This window comes from Natator depressus, chromosome 5 (genome assembly GCF_965152275.1).
Source record: "Natator depressus isolate rNatDep1 chromosome 5, rNatDep2.hap1, whole genome shotgun sequence".
Taxonomy (NCBI): domain Eukaryota; kingdom Metazoa; phylum Chordata; order Testudines; family Cheloniidae; genus Natator; species Natator depressus.
The window spans coordinates 69,543,208-69,568,553 of record NC_134238.1 but is presented as its reverse complement, the minus strand read 5'-3'; the positions used below and the strand labels follow the sequence as shown (position 1 = coordinate 69,568,553).

The 25,346-nt window shown below is 42.6% G+C and overlaps 2 protein-coding genes across 2 annotated transcripts in view; both read right to left on the bottom strand.

Annotated features, from left to right (window-relative positions):
* The window catches only part of CAMK4 (calcium/calmodulin dependent protein kinase IV), a 294,805-nt gene that overhangs the window by 10,686 nt on the left and 258,773 nt on the right, over positions 1-25,346 (bottom strand). The window contains exon 8 of the mRNA XM_074952952.1: positions 18,807-18,882. Within this exon, the coding sequence (XP_074809053.1) occupies positions 18,807-18,882 (76 nt within the window). The remainder of the gene's footprint in view (positions 1-18,806; positions 18,883-25,346) is intronic.
* Positions 11,068-13,335, bottom strand: LOC141987533 (uncharacterized). Its single transcript, XM_074952953.1, has 2 exons — positions 12,805-13,335; positions 11,068-12,118 (listed from the first exon to the last, which is right to left on the bottom strand). The coding sequence occupies exon 2, from the start codon at positions 11,909-11,911 to the stop codon at positions 11,306-11,308; it is 606 nt and encodes a 201-aa protein (XP_074809054.1). The 5' UTR covers positions 11,912-12,118; positions 12,805-13,335; the 3' UTR covers positions 11,068-11,305.

The window sequence follows — 25,346 nt, the reverse complement described above, 5'->3', positions numbered from 1 at the left end:
GGAGACGGTCTCTCCTGTGACCTCAATAACACCCTGCTGGGCCCAGGCAGCATGAAGGAGAACTTCAGAGGGGACAAGAATTGGCTGGGACAAGGAGCCTCGTGGAGAGGAAGGACAGAACCTGGGATTGGGAGTTGGGGTGCGGGAAGATTGGGACTGGCTGGGCAAGGCGATTGGTAATGGGAGCCAGGGAAAGAAACAGGGGATGGAAGTGGGGGGACTGGGAGCCAATAGTTAGTGGGGAGACTGAGATTGTATGAGGAGCCAGAGCGGAGACAAGGACAGTCTGGGCAAGGAAAATGGGACTGAGGGGGGAGGGGAGCTAGATCAGATGAGAAGCTGGGGTAGAGGGGGAGAACTGGGAGTAGCTGGGCAAAAAGACTGGGACAAGGAGCTTTGGACAGGGGCAATACTGAGATTAGATGAGGAGCCTAGAGAGGGAGATTCGGACTGGGAGCCAGTGAGGATGAGGAATGTGGGCAAGGGGTGACTGCCAGGAGGCTAGGGTGGAGGAGAAAGATAGATTGGAGGAGGAGCCAGGAAGAGGAGAACTGGGACTGGCTAGGCAAGGAGACTGGGGACAAGGAACTGAGGTGGGTGAGGAGACTGGAACTGGGAGTCCAGAAGGGTGAGACTATAAGGTGGACAGAAAGCTGGCTAGATTGTCGGGCTCAACGGGTAGTGATCAATGGCTCCATGTCTAGTTGGCAGCCGGTATCAAGTGGAGTGCCCCAACGGTCAGTCCTGGGGCCGGTTTTGTTCAATATCTTCATTAATGATCTGGAGGATGGTGTGGATTGCACCGTCAGCAAATTTGCAGATGACACTAAACTGGGAGGAGAGGTAGATACGCTGGAGGGTAGGGATAGGATACAGAGGGACCTAGACAAATTGGAGGATTGGGCCAAAAGAAATCTGATGAGGTTCAACAAGGACAAGTGCAGAGTCCTGCACTTAGGACGGAAGAATCCCATGCACCGCTACAGACTAGGGACTGAATGGCTCGGCAGCAGTTCTGCATAAAAGGACCTAGGGGTTACAGTGGACGAGAAGCTGGATATGAGTCAACAGTGTGCCCTTGTTGCCAAGAAGGCCAATGGCATTTTGGGATGTATAAGTAGGGGCATTGCCAGCAGATCGAGGGACGTGATTGTTCCCCTCTATTCGACATTGGTGAGGCCTCATCTGGAATACTGTGTCCAGTTTTGGGCCCCACACTACAAGAAGGATGTGGAAAAATTGGAAAGAGTCCAGCAGAGGGCAACAAAAATGATTAGGGGACTGGAACACATGACTTATGAGGAGAGGCTGAAGGAACTGGGGATGTTTAGTCTACAGAAGAGAAGAATGAGGGGGGATTTAATAGCTGCTTTCACTACCTGAAAGGGGGTTCCAAAGAGGATGGCTCTAGACTGTTCTCAGTGGTAGCAGATGACAGAACAAGGAGTAGTGGTCTCAAGTTGCAGTGGGGGAGATTTAGGTTGGATAGTAGGAAAAACTTTTTCACTAGGAGGGTGGTGAAACACTGGAATGCGTTACCTAGGGAGGTGGTGGAATCTCCTTCCTTAGAAGTTTTTAAGGTCAGGCTTGACAAAGCCCTGGCTGGGATGATTTAACTGGGGATCGGTTCTGCTTTGAGCAGGGGGTTGGACTAGATGACCTCCTGAGGTCCCTTCCAACCCTGATATTCTATGATTCTATCACTTCCCCAGGCATGGGGAAAAGACAGGATGACACAAGGTCAGGTTGGAGGGGATGAGGCAGAAGGAATCACACTTGGGGTGGGGGGATGGGCAGAAGAGTCTATGCCCACTAGAGCACAATATCCTACAAAGCCTGGAATAGAACTCAAGATTCCCAAGTCTCACCATTCCAGTTACTCCATTAGTTCAAGTGGCAAAAGCCTGTGCAGTGGGGCTAAAGGTATCAACTCTGATGATGACTCATGTGGGGGTCAATCGGATGCTATGATGGAATTCCTGTATTTTCAGTTTGCTTTTTAAAAATCTTAAGAAATCACATTAAAAATACTAGAAACATTAAGATTCAGTCAAGCACTCAAAAGTTAGGAAGTACCACAGTTAAGGTTGACTGTGTAACCTTAATTCAGGCTCCTTGGAGTATGTATTATGATACCATCTAATTACATGACTATATACCATTTTTATTATGGAATTTGTCTCACTCATTGCACAGATTGGACCTACTCTGGGGATGAATCAGGGTTGTGTTGTGATGGAGGCTGTTGCCTGTAGGACCACTGCCTCGTTTGTTGCAGATGATGGATGGTGCATACAGAATGACGGTGAGGACTACAGGAAGATAAAGGATGGTTCTCTAAGTTAAGGCAGTTGAATGCTGCCTTGGAGAAATGGATTCTGTCCCTGCCTCTGCCAGAGAGTTCCTGTGTGATTCTGGGCAAGTCATTTAACCCAAAATTTTTACTGGACACTAATTATGTGCACATCAGTTTTTGGGGACTGATGAGATAGCCTAGGGTCTGATGTGCAGAAGAACTGAGTACTCATAGCTGCAACTGAAGTCAATGGAGCTGTGCTTTGAACATATATAGTGCTTTATAAAAATGCTACAAATACTCCGAAAAGTCAGGTCATAGGCATTTCAAATTGGGCATCCAATATTAGAGGATACTTTTGAGCTTAATCTCTATGTGCTCAGTTCCCCACATGTAAAATGGTGATAACATCATCCCCATACCTCCTCTGGGTGTTATGAAGATAAATTCATTAATGTTTGATGCACTCAGGTACCACAGCAATGAACGACATAGCAAAGCCCAGGAGGAAATTAATAATTCTCTCTTCAGAACACGGTTTGAACATTGTGCGGAAAATAAGCCTAGGGCCACACACTGAACAATGGGGATAAAGCAAAACACTGAATAGCTGCTCTTTAAATGAGCATCATCTATTCTCTGCACTGAATGAGGCAGGGATCCTGTGGAAAGACAGTATGCAATCATGTAATTTCAGACTGTATTACAATGCATATGTACAAGGGGGCTGAATTAAGGTTAAATTAAAATATAAATTGACCAAAAAGACCCAAACAAACGAACCAAAAAATTAAAAAAACACAAAAAACAACCACACATACCCAGGAGATTGAAAGCTAGTTATTTCACTGGATTGCGTGGGCCAAATTCAATAAGTCCAATCAGTGAGTTCAATAAATTCAATAAATCCAATAAGTGAGTTTAGCTTTAGAGAAACGTACACTTTCCTGCCACTTCATGAGGTATCACACATAAACCCACTCGCTAGACTCCCTTATTCATACACTTGCACCTATTTAACATTACGTAATTTATATGTCTCTGAATTGGGTCCACTGATTACAATCCTGCTCCTACTGAAACTAGTTGTAGAGCACCCAATTATTGTATACAACGGTTGGACTTAAATCTGGTATGTACAACGCATTCCAGTAATTTATCTGAATAATGATCCTATTTGCAGATGAGATACATTCAACAATATTTCAGATGGAAAGCAAAGACACAGAAATGAGTGACAGTTATATAATACACTGCCTCTTGTTTGCATTACACTGTAATCAGGCTTATCATTTTACAGTAATCTCCCATCTAATCAATAAGGGTCCTGATGCTACAGAGGATTAGTGTATCTGTTGTCATGTTGTCGGTAAATATGACAGGTAACACAAAATGAAGATAAGAAAACAATGAACTGTGAAGAAAGTGAAGAGTAGTGCTATCAGTTAAATACAACAGTAAACTCCAGTATCTTAGATTTGAAAAAAAAATATTTTGCATGCTATCCTGTTTTTTAAAATGAGTGAGATGCATTAAAGCTCAAGGAACTAATGTTCTGAAAAAGTAGCGGCTTGCCTGTGGGTGGAGTGGCTGCATCGTGTTATACAGCTAGCACAGAGACACCAGCCTAAGAATATTCTTAGAACGGTATTCATGCACAAGGCTGGCAGAGGTGGGTTGGACTACAGCAGTAAAATCTCTGAGTGCTGTATTTAAGTAGGTGGGAAGGAGTGGACTGCTGTCCTCTTGACCTCTTCACCCCATTTGTCTGCTTCTCCCACCATCATCTTTGTGCTGGCCTCAGTGATGCCCTTTTCCCATGGAATGCCCGCACTCAATTGGTCTGTAAGGTCAGAGCCCTATCAAAAGCTACCAAGACATATAGTAGAAATTAGGTAACTAATAAGAGCAAGTCTGAGGAGCAGAGGCAACTGATATTTATTTATAAAACAAAACAATATATTTAATGCACATAAAATGTACATGTTTTGGCTGTATCTTTGTTCCCAACTTTTGTATATGGCTTGTCTTCTTAGCATATCATGGGCACTACTGGGATATAAATAAAAAATAATAGCAATCATGCACCCATTGACACACAGAAGGTTTATGGCTCAGATACTCTGCTGTGCTAGGTTTCAGAGTAACAGCCGTGTTAGTCTGTATTTGCAAAAAGAAAAGGAGTACTTGTGGCACCTTAGAGACTAACCAATTTATTTGAGCATAAGCTTTCGTGAGCTACGGCTCACTTCATCGGATGCATACTGTAGAAAATACAGAAGATGTTTTTATACACACAAACCATGAAAAAGTGGGTGATTATCACTACAAAAGGTTTTCTCTCCCCTCACCCCACCCTCCTGCTGGTAATAGCTTATGTAAAGTGATCAGTCTCCTTACAATGTGTATGATAATCAAGGTGGGCCATTTTCAGCACAAATCCAGGTTTTCTCCCCCCCCCACACCCCCCCAACAAACCCACTCTCCTGTTGGTAATAGCTTATCTAAAGTGATCACTCTCCTTACAATGTGTATGATAATCAAGGTGGGCCATTTCCAGCACAAATCAATGGTTTAACAAGAACATCTGAGGAAGGGGGTAGGAAAAAACAAGGGGAAATAGGTTACCTTGCATAATGACTTAGCCACTCCCAGTCTCTATTCAAACCTAAGTTAATTGTATCCAATTTGCAAATGAATTCCAATTCAGCAGTCTCTCGCTGGAGTCTGGATTTGAAGTTTTTCTGATGTAATATCGCAACTTTCATGTAATCGTTTGTTAGGCCTGTCCTGTAGTAGGTGACTTCTGGGAACTCTTCTGGCTCTATCAATCTGTTTCTTCACTTCCGCAGGTGGGTATTGTAGTTGTAAGAATGCTCGATAGAGATCTTGAAGGTGTGTGTCTCTGTCTGAGGGGTTGGAGCAAATGCGGTTGTATCGCAGAGCTTGGCTGTAGACGATGGATCGTGTGGTGTGGTCAGGGTGAAAGCTGGAGGCATGTAGGTAGGAATAGCGGTCAGTACGTTTCCGGTATAGGGTGGTGTTTATGTCACCATCGTTTATTAGCACTGTAGTGTCCAGGAAGTGGATCTCTTGTGTGGACTGGACCAGGCTGAGGTTGATGGTGGGATGGAAATTGTTGAAATCATGGTGGAATTCCTCAAGGGCTTCTTTTCCATCGGTCCAGAAAGAAAATAATCGAACGCCACTAGCCGTCACCTTCAGCCCCCAACTAAAACCCCTCCAACGCATTATCAAGGATCTACAACCTATCCTGAAGGATGACTCAACACTCTCACAAATCTTGGGAGACAGGCCAGTCCTTGCCTACAGACAGCCCCCCAACCTGAAGCGAATACTCACCAGCAACCACATACCACACAACAGAACCACTAACCCAGGAACCTATCCTTGCAACAAAGCCCGTTGCCAACTGTGCCCACATATCTATTCAGGGGACACCATCACAGGGCCTAATCACATCAACCACGCTATCAGAGGCTCGTTCACCTGCACATCCACCAATGTGATATATGCCATCATGTGCCAGCAATGCCCCTTTGCCATGTACATTGGTCAAACTGGACAGTCTCTACGTAAAAGAATAAATGGACACAAATCAGATGTCAAGAATAATAACATTCATAAACCAGTTGGAGAACACTTCAATCTCTCTGGTCACGCGATTACAGACATGAAAGTTGCGATATTACAACAGAAAAACTTCAAATCCAGACTCCAGCGAGAGACTGCTGAATTGGAATTCATTTGCAAATTGGATACAATTAACTTAGGCTTGAATAGAGACCGGGAGTGGCTAAGTCATTATGCAAGGTAACCTATTTCCCCTTGTTTTTTCCTACCCCCCTCCCTCCTTCCTTCTCCTTCCATTTGTGCTGGAAATGGCCCACCTTGATTATCATACACATTGTAAGGAGAGTGATCACTTTACATCACCTATTACCAGCAAGAGAGCGGGGTGGGGGGAAAGAAAACCTTTTGTAGTGATAATCACCCATTTTTTCATGGTTTGTGTGTATAAAAACATCTTCTGTATTTTCCACAGTATGCATCCGATGAAGTGAGCTGTAGCTCACGAAAGCTTATGCTCGAATAAATTGGTTAGTCTCTAAGGTGCCACAAGTACTCCTTTTCTTTCTGCTGTGCTAGTCTCTACTGATACAGTATTGGGGGTGGACAGGGCAAGTGAATGTCAGGGAGCTGGTAATGGTTCTGTGATCATAGGTCTGATTTCACGCCAGCCTTGAGGGAGTTTAAGTGTCATCCGCAAACTTTATCAGGAGTGATTTTGTGTTTTCTTCCAGGTCATTGATAAACATGTTAACTAGTACAGAGCAAAGAACAAGTCCGTGTGGGACCCCAGTTAATGACGACTCCCAGTTTACATTTACACTTTGAGACCTGTGAGTTAGGCAATTTTTAATCCATTTAATGTGTTCCATGTTGATTTTGTATCATTCTAGTTTCTTAATCAAAGTTTTGTGTGGTGGTATGTCAAAGACCTTACAGAAGTATATTACATCAACACTATTACCTTTATTCAAGCAAACCTGTAATCTCATAATAAAGAGATATCAAAATGTTTGACAGGATCTGTTTCCCATAAAGCCATGTAGACTAGTATTAATTATATAACTGTTTAATTTTTTTAATTAACTGAGACCCATATCAGCCGTTCCATTGTTTTGCCCAGGATCAGTGTCAGACTGGCAGGCCTGTAATTATCCACATTGTCCTGTTTACCCTTCTAAAATAGTGGCACAATATTAGCTTTCTTCTGGAACTTCCTCAGTGATCCAAGACTTATTAAAAATCATCTAGAGAGTTCTTCAGCCTACTTTTTTAAAACTCTTGGGTGCAAGTCATCTGGACCTGCTGATTTAAAAACGTCTAACTTTAGTAGCTGCTGTTTAACATCCCCCTGAGTTACTGGTGAAATTGAAAGTATTTCATCATCATATGATATGCTTTCATCATCTGTTTTTACCCCCAAACACAGAGCAGAAAAAATTATTGAACACTTCTGCCTTTTCTGCATTATTATTAACAATTCTACAATTTCCATCCAGTAATAAACCAATATCATTGCTAGGTTCTATTTGTTGCTAAATCTCTTCCTTATTCCAAACTCTGCTGGCCACAAGTTCTCTTGTGTCCTTTTACCTATCAATTTACTACAATTACTAGCTTCTGATTTATATTCATTACTATCAACTTTTCCTTTCTTCCATTTCGTGTGTATGTGTTTATATATAATAAATATGATATAATTGATATATTTGTGACGAATTGGATCACAGAAACCCCCTGGGGGTTGCCAACTGATGTGCCAAGACTACTTCTGCTCCTGCTTTCCTGCCCTGTCAGCTTAGGACTTCACTGCCCTGCCTGGTTTGAGCCAGACCCGCTAGCCTGCTGCAAACCCAGACTCAGGTCTGAACCACGTCCCCTAACAACTGTAGGCTTAATTGAAAGCAACTTAGGAAGTTTTCCTGTCCTTGACACTCAGATGCCCAACTTCCAATGGGGTCCAAACCCTAAATAAATCAGTTTTACCCTGTATAAAGCTTTTTATACAAGGTAAACTCATAAATTGTTTGCCCTCTATAACACTGACAGAGAGATATCCACAGCTGTTCCTCCTCCCCATCCCCCCCCCCAGAGGTATTAATACATACTCTGGGTTAATTAATAAATAAAAAGTGATTTTATTAAATACAGAAAGTAGGATTTAAGTGGTTCCAAGTAGTAACAGACAGAACAAAGTGAATTATCAAGCAAAATAAAATAGAACATGCAAGTCTATGTCTAATCAAACTGAATAAAGATAAAACCTCACCAGTTCCAGTAAGCTTTCTTTTACAGACTAGTCTCCTTCTAGTCGGGGTCCAGCAATCACTCACACCCCCTGTTGTTACTGTCCTTTGTTCCAGTTACTTTCAGGTATCCTTGGGGGTGGAGAGGCTCTCTCTTTAGCCATCTGAAGACAAAATGGAGGGGTCTCCCATGGGCTTAAATAGACTTTCTCTTGTGGGTGGAGACCCCCTCCTCTCTCCTATGCAAAGTTCAGCTCCAAGATGGAGTTTTGGAGTCACATGGGCAAGTCACATGTCCATGCATGACTCAGAACTACAGGTAGCAGCCATGGTTCACATGCTACCTTGAACGTCCTCAAGTAGACTTCTTATATGGATTGAAGCATTCGAAGATCCATTGTTCCTGAAGCAGCTTCTTGATTGGACACTTAACTTTGCAAATTTCTTTCTAAAGAAGCTGACCAAATGCCTTACAAAGCTTACTTAGAAATCAAGCAGTATACAGCCAATATTCATAACTTCAAGTACAAAAATGATACATACATACAAATAGGAGGAACATATTCAGTAGATCATAACCTTTACAGAGATATGTTACATGGCATATGTTGCATAAAACATATTCCAGTTATGTCATATATACATTCATAAGCATATTTCCATAAAGACTTATGGGAGCACCGTCACACCCTCCTCCTGAACTTACTGCCAGAGACTTGGACACTGTCCGTGACAGAGGCAGTACATGTAAAATCTCCATTTGTCTTTGATCGCACTCCTTTTCAGTACCTTTAAACCATATGATGTCATTCATAAGTGTTCTAGCCAGTTTTGGGGTTCCTGGATCCCGGATGCCTGACCACAAGTTGGGGTGTAGTACTGCTAACAGTATGCAGACAGCAATATCTGTTAAAGTTTAGGTGTCTTGGCATTTAGCCACCATGCCATGAGGCAGTGTGCCTCAGTTTCCCTCTCTACACAGCAGCAAGGGCATGTTATGCTTTTGCTGCTGTGCCAAGCTTCCAGTCTGTTTACAGGTATAGGCTGAAAAGTAACATGCTTGTGGGGCTGTCTTGTCACCATCCCCAGCATGTACAACAATTTCTTCCACAAATCAGGTATGTCCCACATCTTTAAAGGGTTAAACACTAGTATTAACTTCTTTTTGTCTTGACCCATAGATGAAATAGTAAAAGACACAAGATTAACAGCAAATCTACGGTGGACAGGCTTTGTTCACACGATTTAGCTTGTTTAGTGTCTACTGTATTTTCCCAGTTCTTTGTGCCCCCTGGTAGGCACTCTGATGCAGACTCTTCTGCCTCTTTGGAGAAGGCTTTCAATTCAGGCAGGTGTTTGGGGCTTTGGCAAGGAAAGTGTGTGCTGCAACCATGCCTGCCCTCGGCCCCTCCCTCTGGAATTTCTCTGGGCTGCACCCCACTCCCTTGCGAAGTTTCACCCATGCAGAGATTTTCCCCCTCCTGTCTTGGAGAGACAGTTTTATCTCTTACAAGTGTACCAAGAACAACATCTTTCAATGGAGTGCCTTGGATTGGTAAAACACCTTTGGACACCCCACTTTCTGTTCTCAAAAGGTCAGCTGGATGGACGCCCCCCTTCCAGGAGATCTGACCCTCAGTTTTCCCTTAAAACCTGATCCACAGGAGAGCGGTCTGGCTTTTAAATGCAGACTTTTCACCCTCCTCCTGGAAAAGATCCTCCCTACAAAAGATGGGCGGACTCTCCAGCCCCCCTTACCTTCCGTCTGGGCTTCCCTCTCTGGGCTCCCCTCTGGGTCAGACACTCCTGTGTCCCCAAAAAGGGAAGGTGACCCTGGTCCAGCTGTGGGCTCACAGCTACCAGCTATGACAGACCCTTCACTGGCCAGCAAAATTCTCCCCTTTTCACTCAGGTTGGGCTTGCTTCCTGCTACAGAGTCCTTGGGGTCTGTTCCCACCACAGCAGTTACCAGGACCCCAAATTCCACCTTTGGGACACATGTCTCTGTGCACCCCAGGGCAGGCCCTGCCCCCTGCTGACCTGCAATTTCCTGGCAGTCAGCTGCTGGGGTGGCCCCCCTGTTACAAGGTGGTATATTCCCCTCCCCTGGGGAGATGATCACGGGACAGGAGCTGGCTTCATCCAGCCCCTCCCTCTGGAACTTGCCTTGAACCCCGGGGCTACAGGAACTGGCTACAACCATCCCTGCCTCCAAAGCTGCATTCTTTACCGCTACATAGGAATCTAAGAGACACTCTGCTATTCCCCCAGCAGTCCATGTGACTTTACTGCCCTGCCTCACCCTCCCTCCCACCAGGGCTTTTAGCACAAGAGTCCTTCTCACTGCTAACCAACCCTGGGACAGATTCTGCCACATTAAAGAAATCATTCCCCAGTAGAAATGGTGCAAAATTGTGTGCCACCGTTGCAACAGTCAGCTCAGCCTGCAAATCCTCAGTTTGCATGTGTACTTTAGCTAAAGGTGCAAGGACTTTGTTACCTCCCACCAATTCTAATTCTGCCATTTTACCTGGCAGCAAATCCTCCTCCTGGATCAGGTCCCTCCTGACCACAGAAATCTCAGCACCTGTGTCCCTTAATCCAAGAAGCACTTCACCATTGATTTTAACAGCATCCATATGCTCATTGCTTGGTTGTGTGAAAGCAAGTTTTACAAATCCTGTGTGGAAAGAGGCCTCAGTCTGGCACTGAGAAGTAGCAGCTTCATGTGTTACTTGCTGCCAGTTCCCACTCAGCAAGGGACACTTATTCCTCAGGTGCTCAGTGGACTTACAATGGTAGCACCTCTTGGGCTCCTCTGCATGTACAGGAGACTTGGGACGAGTAACAGGGAAATGGGGAGGTGAACGCCCAACCTCCTTTTTCCCAGGGGTAAAATGGTGGTTCTGCTTTCCCGCAACCCTGTCCCCCTCGGCCAGTGGTTTGTGTTTAATGGCAGCTTGCGCTTGCTCATAGGAGTCTGCACACCCAGCTAATTCACCCACTGCATCCGCCTTTTTGTCCCACAAATACTGTTTTACGTCATCACTGCACATATTTAGGAACTGTTCCTGAGTAACCAAATCACACACTCCTTCAAAGCTTGTAACACCTTTCCCCCTCACCCACTTATCTATCATATTTCTCATTTCATTTACATTAGTCACATTACTCATTCCAGATCCCCTCTTAAGACTCCTGAATTTAACCCTGTAGGTTTCAGAACCAGTTCCTTAAATTTACCATAGTTTGAAGCATCATCAATAGGCATCTTATTGAATATGTCCAGAGCTCTGCCAGTCAATTTTGCTATCAATGTGGTCATCTTTTGGTCTTCAGGGATTGCACAGAGGGTGCACAGTCTCTCAAAGGTGATGAAATATTCAGCAGTATTGCTGGATTCATCATACTGGGGACATAGTCGCTCCCATTTGTGGATTTTTCGGGACATGGAGCCAGCAGCTGAAGGGTTTTGTCTCTTCAACTCCATAACAGCCAGTTCATGCTTCTGGGCCTCCCTAGCTCTCTTGTGGGCAGCCTCCTCCCTGGCTGTTTCTGCCTCCACAGCTCTCTTGTGGACAGCCTCTTCTGCCTCCACAGCTCTCTTGTGGGCAGCTTCCTCCCTGGCTGTTTCTGCCTCCACAGCTCTCTTGTGGGCAGTCTCCTCTGCATTAATTTCTAATTGTCTTAATTCCATCCATCTCTTGTGTTCATTTTCTTTCTCTTTTGCTTCCTGTCGAGCCAGATCTAGTTTATTAGCTGCTTCACTGGTAGTCATTTTCCTGCGTTCTTGTGCTGGGCCACGCCCCCTCTGCAGTTCACTGAAACTGGGATGCACTCATCTCAGGGGCTTCTTAGTTAACAGAGACTTTCCCAGCGCCCAGTGTTCAGACTTTCTGGGTAATTTGCAACCTGTGCAGTTCTAGCTTCCTCTGATCTTCACTCTTACTTATTTTGCTTCCTTTTCTGTCCTTATTTCCCTTACCTGAAATAAGCAAACAGAAAATAACAAACCAGTAACCACTTTGTCTGTTCTCCAGCCACCACACTTAAAACTCACTTAAAATCACTACCAGTATCTCAAAGCAATCAGCTGTGCACAGACCCTCCTCGACTACGCCACTGTGATGGGTTGGATCACAGAAACCCCCTGGGGGTTGTCAACTGAAGTGCAAAGACTACTTCTGCTCATGCTTTCCTGCCCTCTCAGCTTAGGACTTCAGTGCCCTGCCTGGTTTGAGCAGACCCTCTAGCCTGCTGCAAACCCAGACTTAGGTCTGAACCATGTCCCCTAACAGCTGTAGGCTTAACTGAAAGCAACTTAAGGAAGTGTTCCTATCCTTGACACTCAGATGCCCAACTCCCAATGGGGTCCAAACCCTAAATAAATCAGTTTTACCCTGTATAAAGCTTATACAAAGTAAACTCATAAACTGTACGCCCTCTATAACACTGACAGAGAGATATGCACAGCTGTTCTCCCCCTCCCCCGGCAGGTATTAATACATACTCTGGGTTAATTAATAAGTAAAAAGTGATTTTATTAAATACAGAAAGTAGGATTTAAGTGGTTCCAAGTAGTAACAGACAGAATAAAGTGAATTACCAAGCAAAATAAAATAGAACACGCAAGTCTATGTCTAATCAAACTGAATAAAGATAAAACCTCACCAGTTCCAGTAAGCTTTCTTTTACAGACTAGTCTCCTTCTAGTCGGGGTCCAGCAATCACTCACAGCCACTGTAGTTACTGTCCTTTGTTCCAGTTTCTTTCAGGTATCCTTGGGGGTGGAGAGGCTCTCTCTTTAGCCATCTGAAGACAAAATGGAGGGATCTCCCATAGGCTTAAATAGACTTTCTCTTGTGGGTGGAGACCCCCTCCTCTCTCCTATGCAAAGTTCAGCTCCAAGGTGGAGATTTGGAGTCACATGGGCAAGTCACATATCCATGCATGACTCAGAACTACAGGTAGCAGCCATGGTTCACATGCTACCTTGAACGTCCTCAAGTAGACTTCTTATATGGATTGAAGCATTCGAAGATCCATTGTTCCTGAAGTGCTTCTTGATTGGACACTTAACTTAGCAAATTTCTTTCTAAAGAAGCTGACCAAATGCCTTACAAAGCTTACTTAGAAATCAAGCAAGTATACAGCCAATATTCTTAACTTCAAGAACAAAAATGATACATGCAGACAAATAGGAGAAATGTATTCAGTAGATCATAACCTTTACAGAGATATGTTACATGGCATATGTAGCATAAAAAACATATTTCAGTTATGTCATATACGCATTCATAAGCATATTTCCATAAAGCCTTATGGGGGGGCACCGTCACAATATTTATTTCATTTCCCTTCTAAACCAGGTTTGTTTGTTGCTTTTTTAACCATTATAGGCTTCTTTCATAATTGTGTCACTCTGGGCTACAAATAGAATGTTCTTAAACAGTTACACATTATCATTCTCACTTTTCTTTTAAAATTCTTTCTCCCAGTTGACTTGGCTCATATTTGTTTTCAGCTTTGTGAAATTGGCCCTTTTAAAGCACAAAGCATATATATTACTGGTTTGCGCTTTATTCTGTTTGAACATAAATGTGTTCAAGCCATGATCATCTGTACCTAAGCTACCACTAATTTTTAGTTCTGTGGTTTCTTTATCTGTTAAGAGGAAGTCTAATACAGGAGAATTCCATGTTGGATGCCACGCTTTTTGAGTTCATAGAATCATAGACTATCAGGGTTGGAAGGGACCTCAGGAGGTCATCTAGTCCAACCCCATGCTCAAAGCAGGACCAATCCCCCCAGTTTTTGCCCCAGATCCCTAAATGGCCCCCTCAAGGATTGAACTCACAACCCTGGGTTTAGCAGGCCAATGCTCAAACCACTGAGCTATCCCTCCCCCCCTAAGTTAATAAACTGCCATCTATAATATTCAGGAATTCCAAGGATATTTTAATACTAGCAGCATGAGATCTGCAGCACGTCACTTGGATTGAAGTCCCACAGCTCTTTTTCCTATACATGATAGATGGATACTTAAGGAGCAGGTCACCCTGTTCTCTGGTGTGATTTGGTGTTCTATACCAGACACCAGCAGGTGCCTCATCTTGTGCTGTATCTATTAGGACACTGACCATAAGCATTCAAGATAATTTTCCTCTGAGTTGTCAGTGACTTGGAAACAGATAATGTTGTTTTTGACAGAGTGTCACTCCTCCTCTCCTTTTACCAGTTGATGTTTCCCATATAGGTTGTAACCAGTGATTTTAACATTCCAATCATGGAAATCTTCCCACAAGGTTTCAGTAATACCAACGAGGTCAAATTCCAATTCCTGTTGATATGGTGGCTCATCACTGTTCTGCCACCTCCTCTGTCTTTCTCTTATTTTCTGCCCTGCTGCTTCTCCCTCGTCTAAACTTACTGGAACACTTATAGTAAATCATTAGTAATGTTAACTGGAATTGAAATACTAAGGCATAAAACTGGTCCATTTTACTATCATCTGAGAGGGCCCAACCCTGCAAGGTGCAGAACAACCTCGATCCCCACTGACTTCAGAGGGAGGTTGCACACTCAGAACCTTTCAGAATCTGGCCTCTAAGAGCCCTCTTATTTTCTCCTTTCCCCCATTACCAATGCTTTGAACACAATTCAGGAAACAATCCCTGACAGTGATCCAGCAGGAAGCACCAGCTCAGTTTACATCGGCTCAGCAGTGTAAAACCACCTCAGCTTCCCATCTTCAGGTTCTTTCCTACCCTTGCACAAAATGCACCAAGTAGTAACATTTTGTAGTTTCCTATTTGTTAGAGATCTGACATCTTGCTGCTTATAACTGTGGACACAATGATTAAACAGTGGGTGAAAATGACCCTTAATTGCTGTAGTGTAGTTGCATGTGACAGCTAGTTTACTGAGCCTCCATATGAGCTAAGTCATGCATAATGCAGGAGAATACTTCCTTTTCTGAATATCAAATGAAATCTCAAATGTAAACAGTGGAGGGGAAATCCTGTAGTTCTCAGGGGGCTAAGGAATTCATTTCAGCAAGACCAGTTGAAGCTCTTGTAACCAGCATAATTAAAGAGGAAATATGCTAACAGCATCCAATTTGACAAGAAAAACAAGATTTCTTCAAATCAAACCTAAATCCTTTTAAAATTTAACTCCATCTAGAATTGTGCAGAGTTAATGCATTAGGAATGACACAGCTATAAACGGGTGTCACTGCATCAAGGGTTAGATTTTGCAATAAAGTAGAATACAGTTGTCCTAGAGATAATCTGGAAAAAACATAATTGCACATTGACTACTAAATGTAACAATGCCTCACCAATTACAACATTCCAATGCTATCCGGCTTTGTTGTGGGTGCTTATACGTGGTTCTTGCACTTATTGTGTCTGCTCCAGTTGCAGGCTCTGATAAACTATTCTCTATCTACTGCTACAAATATTGTCACAGTGACTCATTAACACCGTATGTTTGTAATGCTTATCATGTGAACTGAAAGAGAATTTCATAGAATAGGTGACTCTCCTACACATTATTACTACTGCTCATGTCTATGCTTCTACTCCAAATAGTTAAGTGTTCCACCTATGCCCATGGTCTTCTGTTCTATATTCAAAGTTAGACCAGTTTAAATAAAGCTGTAATTTGAAAATGATTTCAATAAACTGGTGCAAAACATAGTGTGGACACTCGACTTAAACCAGATTTATATTGATTTACCTTAAATCGATTCCTTACCAAATTAAGATAAAGCAATATAAACCAGATCTAAATTGGATTAAGAATGTCCACATTGTGTTTTGTACCAAGTAAATTAAGTGGGTAAAAAAAAAATCACAATTTTTATTAAACCAGTGTAACACTGACTATAGACAAGGGGCCTCATATTTGTTAATTACTATGTGCCTCTCTAATGTGGGATGGGATTTCTGGATACGTCTTTATAAAAGAATACAAGGCAGATCTTCTGCTGGTGTAAATTGTCCATTAACTTTCATGGAACAATGATAATAATTTACAATAGCTAAGGATCTGCCCCAATATAACTTACATTAGAGGGGAAGGGGTAAAGCTGGATATAAGAGACAAGGTCTGAGGTGTACTCCAGGGCAGATTTGTGGCAGCTCTTGAGACGGGGAAACAAATTTTGTTATAAGAGAATAACGGACAACAAAATGATCATAGGAATCCAGAAAAGTAGGTTCCAAAATGCAAAACTGCCTGTGTTCCTCTTCAATACACAAACCACAGATCTGAGGTTTACACTAATAACTTATGACCTGCGTGTAGCAAATCTCCTTTAAGAATCTTTTATTCTTTCCTATCAATCATACTCTAATTTCTTATATTAAGGAGATATTGTAACCTATTATTTTACAGGAAAATGAAAGAAGATCGCTGATCTTATTTATGCTTTATATAAAAAAATTGCATTTCCCAAGATTTTGTATTAAAACAATTTGTCAGCTATATTTTATATATATTTTGTGTGTGTGTGAGAGAGAGAAAATGTACACACACACACACACACATATATATATAGAAATAAAAAAATCCTGTTTTCTTCCCCCTTCCCAGAATGTACTGACTGAAATCATGCCACAAACATGCTGCACAAAAGAAAACAAATCAGCCTAGGATCAATATTGCCACAGGACTAACGGAAGTCGCTCATTCTCCCATAAGGAGAAGGGTCAGAACAACAGATGTACAGCATGTACAATGCACAATGACCTTCAACTGTCAAAAACCTTCTTCAGAAGCATTTCATTTGTGCAAAATAAAATAACTGCAATACTCACCACTGAAAAACAGGCCATTCTTATTTAGATACCAAACTACAGAGTTAGGTGCCTAATTTTAGACTTCCCTGTTTGAATATTTGGGCCTAAACTGGCAAAGACAGTTGTGTAAACAGTGCACAACACTGTAGAAAACTTGTTTGCCTAAAAAAGTTTGGGACACTTTGGATCTTACAATCCTTTGTCAGTTATATCTCTGGCTACAGAACAGTATTGAGTTTAAACTGTAAAGTGAAACATCGAATATTTTTATAATTATGGATCATTTCAATCCAGAAATCGATCAAACAAACTTCTTTTTCTTTTGGGTGGGCAGGCCATGCCTCTCCCCACTCTCTGTGCCCAACAGCTCACCATTTCTTTTCTGCTTAACTGCATGGCAGACTTCCAGATGAGAAGCTGGATGTGAATCAGCTGCAATGGCATTTGGAATCATGGCACCAAAAATGTTGGAGGCTGAAGTCCCCAGAAACCCTGGTGCAGCTGTGCTCCTTGCTATTACAAGGCAGCTCAATTGCAGTCATGTGCTTTGATTTCTTTTTGGCCCACTGTGTCCGCTCTTTTGAAAAGATAATTGCTTCTATTCTCAACTTGCATCAGAGCACAATTCTATTTTATTCTTTTCTGTCCAGGTTTTTGTGGCACACTCCTCACTGTATAATATCTAAGCACACTAGTAATTTTATTTACAATATAGTTTAGTAAGTGCTCTGTTCCCTAAAAGGAAATACAAACAGTGTGCCAGATCCTCTGCTGCATCTGAGGAGTTCTCAGCTTTGTGCTTCCTTATTCCTGTGTGCTCTGAGCCAGGTTGGTTCCCTGGGATGTGCTAAGTTACACCAGTTGCCAAGACATTATGGCAACTGGCACTTGCCAGGGCATAAGGACAATTCCTGCAAGCCAGCTAAACCAGTTTTAGGGCAGCTATTCAGCAGCCGAGTGGGGCAAAGCTCCCCTAATGCAGCCCAAGAACATACAAAGTTCGTAACAACTAAGTTTATATCCAAAATCTTTGTGGGATGATTGTATATCCTTAAGTATTTATTAGTGGCAAATACAATCTGGCATTGCCTATGATATTTGCGATGTAGATCTTTTCTACAGCTCGTAAGTGCTTTACTGTTATTTATTTAGACATGAAGAACACTATTTTACATGGTCTCTGTCCTTAGGCACTTATAATCTAAAGAGGCAAAACACATATGAAAGACAAGGAAAAGCTTTATTTACAGTATTTAATCAAGATTTAAAAAGAATCACCCATTATTCAGTGTGTCCAGATATCATTTGGAGTAATATGTTTATCCTGTATAAAGTATCTTAAAAGGGATACTTAAGCAGTCTAAATACAAAGTTAAGTTTTTATTGGGGGGGGGGACATCAATAATGAATCTAGTTATTAAAACACTGAAACATGGAAATTGAAACATTGCCCTTGAGCTTTTTCAACCCAAACACAACACTGTGCTAAAAATATGACACATAAATGATTATAAATAAGCCCATCTAGTTTCATTGTCCATGCTGAGTGAAATGCAAAAAATAAACATAATAAATGGCAAAAATAAATCATTTTTATAATTCTTTCATTTTTAATGAGTGTTTGCAGTAATTTAGACAAGCAATATTATGCTATATATGCAAATGTATTACTTGAATCTTATCAGTGCTCCTTCAACCTTCAAATAATTTAAATACCATTAAAAATATAACTCACATAAAACAAATCAAGAATTTTTTCACTTTCTGTTAGCACAGTTCAGAATGTCAGAAAAATCTGTGGCCTAGAAAATGAAACATCAAAACACCATATTTTATATTGCACTGAGTATTACTGTCTAAACTTACAGGATGTAGGTGATTATTCCCAAAGACCACATGTCCACCTCTGGGCCATAGGCACATCCGCGTAGAATCTCTGGTGCTGCAGATGATAAAAACATTGTCACTAAAACAAAAGTTTAATGCAGAAATAAATATTACTAATAAAGGTCAGGAATTTCAAACACGTCTGACTTCTTAACTCAGAATGTAATTGCAATGTGTCCTCTTCAAGTACTGTAGAACAAATAGGGCCTGACTTTGAAAGTCTTTACTTAGGTAAAACTCCCAGTAGCTTGAGTTTTACTGACTACATGACATTTGTATTTTTTTAATAGTTCCAGTAATTCTGAAGTCAAGTTGTCGCTATAATTAAGGCTGAAACCCACTCTCCATTACAAGTCCTTTTTCTGACCCCATCTATGTCTCTCCCTGCCCAAATCTATTTGTTTTAGATTTTCTCATGTTCAGCCTCTCATGGGAGGAATAGGGTGCTGTTCGCTAAAGACTGACACTCTTGGGCGTGGAAAGCTGCAAGAAGGATCACTCCAGAGTCAAGAACTTGAAAAAGCCCTATCCTATTGCCCAACTCAAGGAGTTCAACCCTGGGAACAGACAGCAAGAGCATTCCAGTCAATTGCAATTGCCACAGTAGGGCACCAGGGAGAGGCAGTATCTGAGGAGACTCACAATTCTGAAATGGCAAAGAGGAGCCATTATTCACCAGAGGAGCTCAACCCATGGATGATGCTGAAGAACAGCCAAGAGCATGATGTGTGCTTCATGTAAGATATGCACTTGCTGCCTATGCTTGATATGAGATACATACTCCTGCTGTTATGCACACACCTGCATGCACACTATATACGCCATGACGTGCCTCCTTGAAAATACCCCTCTGTTCCCCACAACTTTCAAAGGTTTTGTATTTTCCCCACTCCCTGACAAGTTTCTGACCAGCCCTGTCAGCTGTTGTACTCCCCTGAACACCATTATCAGAAGCCTCTGACTCTGCCAGCTGCCAACCAGCCATATCTTCCTGAGGCAAAGTAGCCTAATATCAGCAGGGGGAGCCAAATCTCACAGTGAAGTAGAGGAATACAACACTTGACATGATGCACCCATCCCTTTCCCTCATCCCTTGGCCACACCAAATTTCAATTTGCCCTCTTCTGAATATGCACTACAATATTGTCCTTCGTGAGGCCTATGGGCTGGGATAGTCACTACTGGCTCTCCTACAAGGGAACTCCCAGTTAATGGATTTGCAAGAGCAAGAAGATAGTGAAGTCTCTCTGGGTTCATTCCAACCGTCCCTTATTCATCTCTCCTCCTCCCACCCCGGGGGGGTAAAGGGGACAGATTCCCCCCGGGACTACTGCTACACTCACAGCCTCCTGCACAACTGGGTTTACATGGCACAGAAGGCTTTGTGAAGACCCTCTGAACTTGGATGAATTTCATCGATAGTGCTATTATAGCATACTTTTTAAAAAATACCATTTGCCTGCCAGACACGTTAGAGAACAGCTAACACACAGACTTTATATGTTATATTTATGAAAAGCTGAAAGTCATTCTTTGTAGTTTGTATAATTTTTATGTAAACTGTCATTTTGATTCTCCCATGGAGGCAAACCAATATCCTCCTGCAGACAAGATGCACGTGTGCAGTAAGACTTTCTGCAAAGCTATATCAATTAAAATATAGAACATAACATAAGAACAGCCATACTGGGTCAGACCAAAAGTCCATCCAGCCCAGTATCCTGTCTACTGACAGTGGCCAATGCCAGGTCCCCCAGAGGGAGCGAACCTAACAGGTAATGATCAAGTGATCTCTCTCCCACCATCCATCTCCGCCCTCTGACAAACAGAAGCTAGGGACACCATTCCTTACCCATCCTGGCTAACAGCCACACCACTCATGATTTTATATACCTCTATCATAAGTAGTGTGGAGAAAGTGAATAGGGAAAAGTTATTTACTTGTTCCCATAATATAAGAACTAGGGGTCACCAAATGAAATTAATGGGTAGCAGGTTTAAAACAAATAAAAGGAAGAAGTTCTTCTTCACTCAGTGCACAGTCAACCTGTGGAACTCCTTGCCTGAGGAGGTTGTGAAGGCTAGGACTATAACAGGGTTTAAAAGAGAACGGGATAAATTCATGGAGGTTAAGTCCATTAATGGCTATTAGCCAGGATGGGTGAGGAATGGTGTCCCTAGCCTCTGTTTGTCAGAGGATGGAGATGGATGACAGGAGAGAGATCACTTGATCATTACCTGTTAGGTTCACTCCCTCTGGGGCACCCGGCATTGGCCACTGTCGGTAGACAGGATACTGGGCTGGATGGACCTTTGGTCTGACCCACTATGGCCATTCTTATGTTCTTATGTTATTCTTACATTTTAATTGATATAGTTTTGCAAATATGGAGGCTGAATCACCGAGACATCCTGAATAGCAAAACGCTCATGGCACTTACTTTCGGCTAAGAGAGGAGGAGGAAGAGAAGAACAAACATACAAACACATATCTTATATAACTTATATCAGAACCAAATGCCAGATCCACCCTAAGCCCATCTCTACGTGGGATTACTTAGGAAAGTAAGGGAGAGTCAGCTAAAGGTATGAGGTCAACACACACAAATTAAAGCATGTTAAACCCCTGTGTGGCTGCTCTTATTCAGGAATAATGTGGCTTTGGTTCTCTGTAATTAATCCTTCTCTGAATCCTCCAAAAACTGTACTTTTGCCAGGGTAATTTGTTTTGTTTTGTTTGGTGGGGTTGGAATCAGGTATAATGGCAAAAGCCTAGTTTTGCTGGTATTAGCTGCATCACAAGGAATGCTTTGCTGTTTCCGTATACCACTTTAGCATTACCACTTTAGCACCCTGGTGCAGACCTGACCTAACTTGTCTTGTCCCGGCCCCAGAAAGATGCACTATTTTTCCTCCTCTCTCTTGGGCTCTATGGAACTTCAGGAAATTCAGTACTAGGAGTTTCAATAACATTTACCCAACTCTTCTAACTTCATTGTGACTATCAGGGATTATTCTTACTTTCTCTCCAAAGAGCTATTATGGCTGGGGTGGGGTTGGGATGAGCTCCCAACACCTATAAAATGTTTATAAAAGGCCGATGTCTAGGATGGCCTCTGACAGCCAAACTCCCCATCACTTGTCTTCTTGTGGCGCAGATGTTTTCATTAAAAGTGTGGTGTATGAAAGACAGGCACCTGGTGTCTTTAAAATAACCAGACAGTTCAAGGCAGCCTACCTAGGAGAATGAAATCTCTGATCTCAAGCCCCCATCCATGGGTTAAATGAAGCCCAGCATTGGGCAGTGGTGACACCAGCACTGCCTGTTGATGGTCCACCAGGTTTAGGGCAAAAAGGTGGGAAGAGAGTGGAAGCGTGTACTTAGTCTAATTAGGGAAAGTTCTTCTCACTGTGGTGTATGTCAAGGATGGCAACTGATACGCTAGAGGCTGGTTATAAGGAAGAGTGAGGCTGGCCTGTTTGCCTCCTGCCAGGGACTACTGCTACTGATCTTTCTGCCCTCTGCCAAAGGTTCACCCACTTCAAGCCTGGCAGCCCTGGGCCAGTAGGATTTCTGGCAGCCAGTGTCTGAACTGCCCTCTAGAGGGTCAGAGGATCAGAGGTCAGAGTGAAGAATCAGACTAAAAGCAGTGACTTGCACAGCCAAAGACACCCCATATTTCAAAAGTGGCAACACTGTGTATATCCAGTCTGACATGTAAGGGTATGGAAGTCACTGATGTGATGGTAAGGAGAGGTTTCAATGTGATGGATGGGGAATGCAGCGAAGGGGTTGGCCTTAGGTTGTAAACTCGCCTATGTAGGTGATGAAAGGGGGCATAACAAAGTGTGGGTGGCAGGGAGAGGAGAGCTGAGGAAGATGGTGTGCGCAGTTATTAGAGTAAGTGACAGACTGTTGGCTGTTAAAAATTAAAAGTGTGTCATGTTTCTGATATCAGTGAAGGCATCTCAGCCCAGACGTGATGAAGAGGAGAAGGAGACTTCCTATCAAGATCTGCAGGTGCTAGCAGACACAGCAGCCCCGAAGGAGCTGCTGGTTTTGCTGGGTGATCTGAATGCACACACAGGCAGAAACAAAAGAGGGTATGAAATGTGTTTAGAAAAATGCAGCCTAGGCACTATGAATGATGAAGGGAAAACATTACTGTATTGCCAAACAACTTGATTCCAAAAGAGGGTGTGTCAGTTGGTTATGTACATCAGTGGTGGAAACAAAAGCCATATGATGTTGGTGAGGAAATCTCAATGGAGTCGAGTTATGGGCTGCAAATCAATACCTACTGAGATGGTAGCACTGCAACACAAACATCCCGTGGCAATGATTGTGGTAGAGTACTGGACAAGGAGGAACTAAGCTCAAAAGAAAGAGGATTTAAATACAGAAAGTTAAGAGAAGTGCAGCAGAGAAGTTTGTGCAAAAAGTACAGGATATGTGTCCAGAAATGGATTTGCCATCAGCTGACAAAGAGTAGAACCACCTCAAAAGAATGTTCATTGTGGAAGTGAAAGAGGTTTGTGGACAATGTAGATGGGGAAAACCAATAGCAAGAGAGAAGTAGCAGTGGACTGACAAAGTGCAAGCAGTGATCCAAAACAAAAACAAACATATAAAAAACAGAGCATCAAGAAAAAGAAATGAATCCATTGCTGGAAATAAAAACAAATACAAAGAAGCTGCCAAGTGGGAAGTGAAAAAGGTCAAATAAAGTGCCCTAGATGATCTGTATGCTGAGCTTGTAAATGACTCACAGGTGGCTGGCAAAAAGACATACTGCACTGCTAAAATGAGATGCAAAGGTGGGGAGGATAGTATTGCACATCATTTGTAAACGATGATCAGGGAGACTGCTAGTAACACCTGAACAAGGAAAGGAGAGGCAGAAACAATACTTTGGGAGTCTCTTAAATGAGGCAAATCCCTTTAGGATGGAGTTGCCAATACGTGATCCAAATGTGGTGCCTGAGGAGGAGGTGAGAAATGCAGTCCAGGAAATGAAGAACAGTAAGGCAGCAGGACCTGATGAAAGTCCCACGTGAGTGAAGTCCCACCTAGTGAAAGTCCCACGTGACAGAGGCATTACATGGATGAGCAGAGTGTTTACAGCCATATGGCAAGACAAGAGAATTCCCAAGGACTGGTGCAAGTCTATCCTGATCCCAATACATAAGAAGACAAGCATCCGTGAACGTGGAAACTATTGAGGAATAAAGCTCTTGTTGCATAGGATGAAGATATTGGAACGTATCCTGGATGCTAGGATTAGGAGATTGGTGGAACCCCTCCTCGAACAAGACAAGTGTGACTTTAAGAAAGGATGAAGAACCATGGATACCATGTTTATAATTCAACCAGGGATAAAGAAGTGGCTACAGTACCAACAGGAGAGCTTCTGGGCCTTTACGGACCTAGAAAAGGCATATGATAAAGTGGACAGAAGGAAGCTCACACCAGTGATGAGGAAATATGGAGCGGCTGAGGATTTAATAACTATGGTGAATGCCCTATATATAGATTACCTAAAAGAGTGATCCAAAAATATTTTGGAACAAGTCCCTTTGAAGTGAACGTTGGACTGCAGCAGAAGTCAGCTCTAAGTCCGCTGCTGTTTACACAGAGAAAAAGATTTCAAAATGAAAGTATTAGGGTGGAAGTCAAAGTCCAATCTGTGGCTGACAAAATCCAGGAAGCACAATGTCACTGGTTCAGACACATGCAGAGGATGAATGAAGGGGACTTGATGATCATAGCATGGCAGGAGGTGATGGTAAGAAAGACTCCAAAGAAAGCTATCAAAGTGATGGACAAATTGCATCAAAGAATATGGTAAGCAGGTGGACCTTAGTGCTGCTTTGGACAGACAAAGATGGAGGATGCTTGCACGACAACCCAACCTTAATTGATGGGATAAGGGGAAAAAGAAAGGCTACTGGTCTGAAGCTTTGCTAGTCTGTTGGAGCAATTGTGGTATACAGTACAGAGCATGGGACCAGCAATACAGTGCTCGAGGTCTAATTCTGGGTCTGCAACCAATTCCCTCTGTAGCCTTGTGTACATTACCTAACCTTTCTCTCTTCCTTGGTGTTTGTCCTCTAGGAACAGAACTGAGACCACTGGCTCATTTCACATAGTGCACCAAAAAGATGGCTATCACTACATACCAGGGAAAGTAAAACGGGGATAACATTTCCTTTTTCCCACAGGAGTGTTGTGAGGGGAGTTAGGGGTTTGTACAGCACTCTGAAGATGTAAAGTGCCACGTAAATGCCAAATTCTACTGAACTGCTGTTGTCAGAAATTCACTTTGCAGAAACAATTAGCTGGGGATTCTAAATGGGTTGAAACAATGGGGAGTCCTTGTGGCACCTTAGAGACTAACAAATTTATTTGGGCATAAGCTTTCGTGGGCTAAAACCCACTTCTTGTTAGTCTCTAAGGTGCCACAAGGATTCTTCGTTGTTTTTGCTGATACAGACTAACATGGCTACCACTCTGAAATG